Genomic DNA, 8,428 nt, shown 5'->3' with positions numbered 1-8,428 from the left:
GGGGGGGAAAAATTTTTGGGGGGGGGGGAGATGGAAATCTGTAATAATCTCAACAATAAAGATTAATAAAAAAAGAGTCTCGGGTTATTTTCAAATAATGGAAGAATCTGAATCATTCAAAAATATTCCTGTAAGAATCTTGAATTATTAAATGCTTACAGCATTTTGATCTATGGTGACTCTCTACTGTAATAATCTCAACAATAAAGATTAATAAAAAAAGAGTCTCGGGTTATTTTCTATAAATGGAAGAATCTGAATCATTCAAAAATATTCCTGTAAGAATCTTGAATTATTAAATGCTTACAGCATTTTGATCTATGGACTTGACTCTCTATTAGCCATCCTGTAAGAGAATTGTATTTCATCTTTACAGCCATATTTCTATAGCCCTCAGGTCCCTGGGGTGAGAGCATAGTGGGGAGTGGGATCAGATTGGAAACACTCAGAATTGATTGTGCTTGGTGAAATTAAACTGCTGAGGGGATCACATGTAGATAATGAAAGTCTAACTCTGAGCTTCCAAACAAGGTGTTCTTATCCAAGTCCTTAGGGTCACTGTTATTTCCTAAGCATTGTGCTTGCTGGTATAGGTGTTTGTTTTTGTGGGACTTAATTATTTTGTAGCAATTTCTATTCAATGAAATGTGCTACCATAGGATAATGCCTAATTAGAGACAATCTTTGTGTCTCTGGATGTACTTTGAATATTCAGTTGTCTTTTGATCAAGTGTTTCAGAGTTTTGGTTAATATGACCATTCTAAACTTTAAAAGCACGAAGTTACAAAATGTCTGGGTCTTGCTTCACTGCCTCTGGCAAAGGAGGGTGAGACAGCTTAATCACTTAAAAAGGTGCAAAAAAAAAAGGTGCAATAAAAGCAAAATTTGAAAAGTGTGATTTTAAGGCTCGTTTTAAAGCTTTGGCTAAATTACGCCTCAAGATTACTCTTTTTTGGCTTGTTATAATGGAGTGGGCTTAGAAACCTCAGCAATTTGACCACTGAATAAATAAAATTGTAGTAATTTTAATCAAGAAGTTTAACACACAGTGGAAATGTTCCGTGGCACTGTAGTGTGCTCCTACCTCACCCCACCTCTCCAACCCTAGTACAAAAATGATGACTTTTGGGAGCATTTACTAGACGGCTGAAAGTTTGATGGAATGCTCTCTCTCTTTTGAATTCATTTGGACTTTTTAAGACTGGTGATGCTGTTAGAATATACTAGTGCTTAAGAGAAGAAACTAGTTTTGGGGCTGGAGTGCAGAGAACAGTTTTAAATTATTGCCAATTTTTTGGATTTTTAATAAGGATTTTTTGTTCATTTTTAAAAGCAAATACTTATAGTTGCTTTAAAAATTCACAAAGTACAGTCTGGTGAAAAATAAAAATAATGCAGTGATTGCCTAGGATGACATCAGTGATGCTTTATTGCTAAAGCGAGTTTCTTTGCATTATATCATGGCCTGTAATTTTTATCAGTGGTCTGAATAATTGATGGTAGATTAACCACATGCAAATTAACTATAGAAGGAGAATCTCATCTAGTGAACAACTTAAAATGATTGGAGGTGGACACTATGTGAGGGCGATTTGTATTTTATCCTTTGAAAAGCAAATTGTTTAAATTATTTTAATTACTTAAAGAAAAGTGTAGGATTATGGCTAAAAACTTTTAGGATGTTAGTTAAGGACAATCACTAATTCAGTGAGAGAGATTCTGTAGCGGTTTTCTCAGTCCTGGCTTCAGATTAGAATTGTCATCTGGGGAGCTCCAGAAAAATTAAATCAAGTATTAAATAAAAGACACAGACATTTGTATTATGGCCAGAATTAAGAACCACTGATCTATGACTAAGTGATAAATTTAAATTGGCCAACACCTGGAAAGGATGGAGAGGGTGAGCTCTGTTTCAGATCCTGTGTCAGCTTTTATAGTGATAGTCTTGTATTGAGATTTTTATTCTTCCTTAGTTCTTATTGAGTCATTGGTATAGAGCAGGGGTGGGGAACATCCGGCCCGCAGACTGTATGAGGCCTGTGAAATCATTTGGTTTGGCCCTGTTAAGGCATTAGGGGTGAGTTATTTAAATGTTTGACTAAATATAGCAGACTCATTTTTAAGTTGATAATTTTGTATGGCTCAAGAATAATGTTATAAATATTAAAATGGTCCTTGGCAGAAAAAAGTTTCCCCACCCCTGGTCTAAAGGAAATCAAGAAACAAATTATACTTCCAACAGCTTTCTGTGTTTTATGATTACTAATGGCACAGGATTTTAACATGGTGCTAGTTGAATTACAGTATCACTTTACTCTGATTTTTATTGAGAGACTATGTTCTAGAGAAAGTTATTTGCTTTACTAAAACAATATTCAGTTTATACTATGGAGGCATGAAACGAGTACAAAAGAATGATTTTTATCTTGAGGAAGAAGATTAAATTGCTTTCTCTGTTAATTCATATTTTATAAATATACTGTTTAATACTCTTTATATTTTTCACTAGAGGCCCAGTGCATGAAATTCATGCACAGAGGGGGCTGTCCCTCAACCCAGCATGCACCCTCTCCAATCTGGGATCCCTGTGGGATCAGGCCTAAACTGGCAGTTGGACATCCCTCTCACAATCCAGGACTGCTGGCTCCTAACTGCTCACCTGCCTGCCTACCTGATTGCCCCTAACTGCTTCTGCCTGCCAGCCTGATCGCCCCCTAACTGCTCCCCTGCCGGCCTGATTGCCCCCTAACTGCTCCCCTGCCGACCCTATCTCTCCCAACTGCCCTCTCCTGCTGGCCTGATCATCCCCAACTGCCCTCCCCTGACAGCCTGATCACCCACAACTGCCCTCCCCTGCCAGCCTGATTGCCCACAACTGCCCTCTTCCACTGTGACCCGCCTCCTCCACTGGGACCTACCTCCAGGTGGCGGAGACGCCGGGACCGGCCTCCTCTGCACCGTGCAGAGCCACAGGACTCTCAGGCCTCACCACGAGGAGTGGCCACCGGGCCCCGCCTCCGCTGTAGGCGCAGCCATCTTGTGGTGACGTTGTGCGAGGGTATCACGCGAGGGCGTGACACCACCTAGGCTTTCATTATATAGAATTATAGTGTATGATGTGTCATTAAAATAGAATTGGTGCCAGCATATTTCAGTTCTTAAAAATGTTGTTTCTGAGGACATTTGAATGGGAAGCAGTTCAACACAGGAGGGACTCTTAATAGATTAAAATTCATTATAAGATGGCAGGACTCATACATTTCCACTCCAGACTACATTGTATGCCATCTAAATGGGAAATTGTTTTATGATTCCTACTTGGAGTTTCTCTGCCATGGCTAAGGCACCTACATTATTCAAAATCACAGGAACTAAAACCACTGTTTTAACGCTACATTTACAGCAAGTGGAAAATTACACAAGTTCAGCATTGCCATTTATATGCAGACCAAATAACATTAAACAGAGCAGATTCCACCAGAAATTGCAGGTTCATCAGACTTGAGAATAAAAACAAGCGTGGAAAAGTTATCTCTTTCATCCCACCTCACCCCCACTTCTCAGGAAGCTCCAAATCCCACCCTGCTGGGGCTGAGGAGACTTTGCCCTTTTGGAAAATCCTCAGGAGTGGACATGATGCAGTTCCCAGGCCCCTATTTCATCATCTTATAATGCTCTATCCGTGCTACCTACACATCAATTTTTATCCATATTCTCCAATTAAATGGAGATATAGAGGTCACTTAGGTCTATTTGAAAGAAATCCCAGAGATAATGTATGGGGAAAGCACTTAGGGAAACTGTAAATGCCATTCAGATATAGGGAATTCATGAAAATATCATGCCTTTATTTAAAAAAAACTATCATGCCTGAACATTTGGATTATGCTCATTCCTTCCTTTTGTTCTCTGGAATTCTGTGACCTGCCAGAGAAGAAAGTTGAAAACAATTCAGAATTGAGGAAGCACTAGATCATTTTTGTTTTTAAGTTAATCAGTGACTATTGTTAATTGAGGGGAACAGTTTACATTGGCAGTACATGAAACATCCTGCAGAAAACTCGCTGACCCTCTACCTCTTTTCCTTTTACTCTTCCCCCTTTCCTTTTGCGGAATGATCTGAGAACTGGCATAAAAAGTAGCTCTTTTTTATTTACTCTATTCCATTTCTTGCTTTATGAATATTAAAATAGAGGTTGTACATTGCAGTGTGTATATGAATTTGACAATTTCTGTAATTCAAATTGGTACATTATAAGGTTCAAGTATTGTAGAGACTACAATGAGCCTGTAATTACAACAGAAGGTGAGAGTAAGTATGAAGCAGAATAAACTATACTTTTAGAAGGTGTATTCAACTTCAGTTTACATTTTGCAAAATTGATATGGGAAATTTAGTGCTCTTATCAGTAATCTGTGTCAGACCCTATATATTACAGTTACAAACAAAGTCAGTTCCTGAGGCAAAATGTATATAGCTACCATTCTAGTAAAAGCAATCTTTATTGGTTTCCAGGAACCATTTGAAAATTTATCTGCTATAATCATTGATTCTTGGCATGTGACAGACCTGCACAATCAATTGTTCTAATGCCCTTTCTTTGGGCAGATGGGTAAAAAGCTAAGCTATTCAGCACTGATACTTAGTGAATTTTTCCAGCTTGCCATGGATAGAGATTCCCACAACCTCTGTTAGCCCCATGCCAGGGTAGATTTCTAAAAGTTACCCTTTATATATAGCCTCAGTGTCTCCTACTTCAGTTTATCCCAGTTACTCTTCAGTTGATTCCCTACAGATTTTTGAAGGAAATATCCACTAAATAATCCTATATAATAAAACTCTAATATGCAAATCGACCAAACAGCAGAACGACCGGTCACTATGACGTGCACTGACCACCAGGGGGCAGACGCTCAATGCAGGGGCTGCCCCCTGGTGGTCATTATGCTCCCACAGCGCAGCAGTGGTGGCAGGAAACACTCGCGCCTCCAAGGCAGCGCTAAGGAGTGTCAAGCCAAGTGGTAAGGAGCGAGCAGGCAGGCTGTTAGGAGTGAGGGGCCCCAGATTGCAAGAGGGCGCAGGCCGGGCTGAGGGACCCTCCCCCATCATGAATTTCATGCATCGGGCCTCTAGTTATTTAATAAGCTTAAATAAAAATGGTAAGGCAAGAGGTCTTACCTATCTATATTTTGGAGGTGACTCTTATTTTTTCAAACTAAAACATCATGTCCCCTGTATTATCTATATAAGGTGCAAAAATTCCGACTAGCATACATCTAAACAGACATTTGGAGAACTTTGCAGACTCTAAGTATTTTGTGTAAAATGATTGTTTTGGGGTAGAGATTTACATCTTTGACCTTTAAATGGATTATTGAAAGGGAGGAAAGTCTTTGTGACTGTATACTTTTAAAACATTTTAGGTTGAGGGATTATTGTTTTAAAAAATATTGGAAATATATAAGTGGATATTGGTTTCTGTCATACTTCCTGTGACTTAAATATATTGTTGTCTCAAACATCTACACTAGTAAAAGATAAAGATGCAAATTGACAGTACCTTCACGACACCCACCAGCCAATCAGGGGCGAGTATGCAAATTAACCCAACAAAGATGGCAGGTTAATTTGCGTATGCAGGCGCCGAGCGGCCGGGGGCGGGGCAGGACTCTTGTGTCTTCGCCATGGTGACGATGCAGGTTTTCCGCCCCCCCCCAGCCACTCTGGGCCTCTGGGCAGCGTGGGAAGGTGGAAAGGCGGCTCCGGGCCAGAGTGAAGGCTAAAAGCCGGCTCCAACCTGAACGAAGGTGGTGCCAGCAGCCAGGAGAAGGAAGGCCCATTCTTGCACGAATCTTTGTGCATTGGGCCTCTAGTGATAAGTATCATCAAAGGAAACTGTCCCAAATTTATATAAGAAAATGTATTATCCCAAATTAAGAAAACAGTGAAGCCTCAGTGAAGTACAAGGTTGAGGTAAAATGGAGTTCAACCTTAGAACTTAAAGATTCGGCAGATCTAATTTTTAAAAATGTAAAAGGGACATTAGAGATATAATTTGTGAAATGTGACTTTTTGACAGTAGGCTCTGAGAAATGACAAAGGAATGTCTTTGCTGTAAAGCCAAAGAACTTAAAATAGTTGATCATTCCATTAGTATTTCTGTATTCTTATAACTAATTATTTTGTGTTTAGAAGTAATTTGTATTCTGTTTTCTGCTGTCTGGTAAGGGTAATGTCAAGGTTGTCGTCAGTAGTTGTGTAAAAATTATATATTTCAGTCTGACCTTTCCTAAGTTAGTGTGTTGCTCTGATGGTGATGGTTGAGATTCTGTGGATGAAAGAAAAATGGCTGGCAATAAAAATTATTGTTTCCCTAGGATACGTTATTTAATTTAAACATTTTAGAATTACAGTGTTGGCCTGAGAACAGTTGGCTCAAGCAACATTTTTACTAAATCAACAACTAAGAGCTTAGTGGAGTTTGACGTTCCTAACAAGGGTTTCTTCTCTCTCTATTACTGTTTCTTTCTCTCTAGACCATAGTCAGACATGCTTAGATGAGTATTTTGAGCTCTGTAGAAGCATGGAGAAATGTGATAAAGAAAGCTCATTTTTTCCCCTCTTTCTCTTGGTCAGTGTGCTGGAGAAGAGAAACGAGTTGGTACACGCACGGTGTTTGTTGGCAATCATCCAGTTTCAGTACCAGAAGATTACGTTGCACAAAGATTTTGTGATAATAGGATAGTCTCATCTAAGGTAAGTTTTTAAAACTCTCTACATATTCATATAGTGAGCCAGATAATGCACTTATTTTTATTCATGCTTCTATATATACACATTGATGTGTACTTATACAAATCATATATCAACTGTGATAATTATTTCACCAAAAGGCATTATTTTTAAAGCATCACTTCGTCTTGTTATAGCTGAAACATCATTCACTTGCCTTATGATTCATAGTGCTTGTTGATTATACATATTACTTTAAGCCTTAAAGTGTTCTAAAAGCAGGAATTATTTACTTGCCCAAAGCTTCCTGAATTGCCCTTAATTGTATGGACTAGTTTGTAAATAATTTACATTCTTTTGGAGGGTGCTATCCTAGAATGACATCCTTATTTCTTTCTATTTCACTGAGGAGTTTCCCCTGCTCAGTACAATGCTTGAACAGTTAAAAGTTTGATCACTGTAGCTGTGTCACCATTTAAATAGTCATCTTACTTCAGCATAGTGTAATGCTAAGGGTAGGGGCCTGGAAGTCTGAAGACCTGAATTTAAATCCTGGCCTGACTATTTTCTAGCTGTGTGACCTTGGCCAATTTTATCTCTTAAGTCTGAATGTTCTCATCAGTGAAACAGACCTGATATTCAATATGTGAAAGTACTCTTTATAGTTCCTTATACCCATAGTCATCTTTCTACAAGTGTTAGTTTACTAATCTTTACCTTTGGCTGACCAGATTAGATGCTAGGTGCTAGGTGGTCGGCCCATAGCCATCTCTTATGGCACAGATTTTGATAATTTTCTTCACTGCCTCATGCAACCCGACAAGACATAACTAAAATGTTGGTGACAATTGGTTCACTGCATGTTTGCAAACACCTAGGACCTGAAACACAAAATTATGCCCTTGAAAAATTTAACATTTTAGTTTTCAAATGTACATGTGATTTATTCTTGGGTAGCTAGGAGATTAACATGTAAAATATAGACAGAATGAGTGAAACTGTGTTGTCATATGATCTATTGGCCTTAGAACACTCTGAGTATATTTGCATAAAAGATCTTTCTTGTTAATTTTTATTTTTAGCCAGGAATTTATCTTTAGCCAGTAATTTCCATACGTGTGACTAAAATAGTGAAAAGTCCTTTCACTGAAAATTGTGACTTACCCTGTAGTAACCAAGAAAACAATAATAATCCTTTGAGTCATAATCATAGACTTGTAGAACTAACTGAAAGAGCCTAAGAGGTCATCTTGTTCAACTCACTGACTTTACAGATGGAGAAATCAAACCCAGAGAAACTGAGCTAATGACATGGTCACCAAGCAGAGTTAGTGATAAAGCCCTTTTCATATCATTGTGCTATTTGAGTTCTTTTCACAGTTTTATCTCTCCTTTTGCATCAAGTGAAATATAAAATATTTTCTAGGGAATTATTGTTTTCCATAGTGTTTTATGTGGAAGATGGTTAAGTGACTTTTCATTGAACTAGTGATAATCATTTTATTGCAATATACTTTGCATTTTTGCATTTTAAAAGAACTTATAAAACTCAGCTTAATTCTCAACTCTTGTTGTATTTAATAGGATATTTTTCATATTTTATCTAGCTTCAGTTTTGCCAGCAGGGAAAATAATGCAATAGGATATTTTTTAAATATTCAGGAGCTCACAGGGCAAATAAAGATTGAGTCTAA

The 8,428-nt window shown here is 38.2% G+C and overlaps 1 protein-coding gene across 1 annotated transcript in view; it reads left to right on the top strand.

Annotated features, from left to right (window-relative positions):
- ATP11C (ATPase, class VI, type 11C) overlaps window positions 1-8,428 on the top strand; it is a 130,762-nt gene that overhangs the window by 9,056 nt on the left and 113,278 nt on the right. The window contains exon 2 of the mRNA XM_014528816.1: window positions 6,639-6,758. Coding sequence (XP_014384302.1) covers window positions 6,639-6,758 — 120 coding nt within the window. The remainder of the gene's footprint in view (window positions 1-6,638; window positions 6,759-8,428) is intronic.

This window comes from Myotis brandtii, unplaced genomic scaffold (genome assembly GCF_000412655.1).
Source record: "Myotis brandtii unplaced genomic scaffold, ASM41265v1 scaffold654, whole genome shotgun sequence".
In the NCBI taxonomy this organism is placed as follows: domain Eukaryota; kingdom Metazoa; phylum Chordata; class Mammalia; order Chiroptera; family Vespertilionidae; genus Myotis; species Myotis brandtii.
The sequence above is the reverse complement of the archived record's forward strand: the minus strand, read 5'-3'. Positions and strand labels throughout refer to the sequence as shown.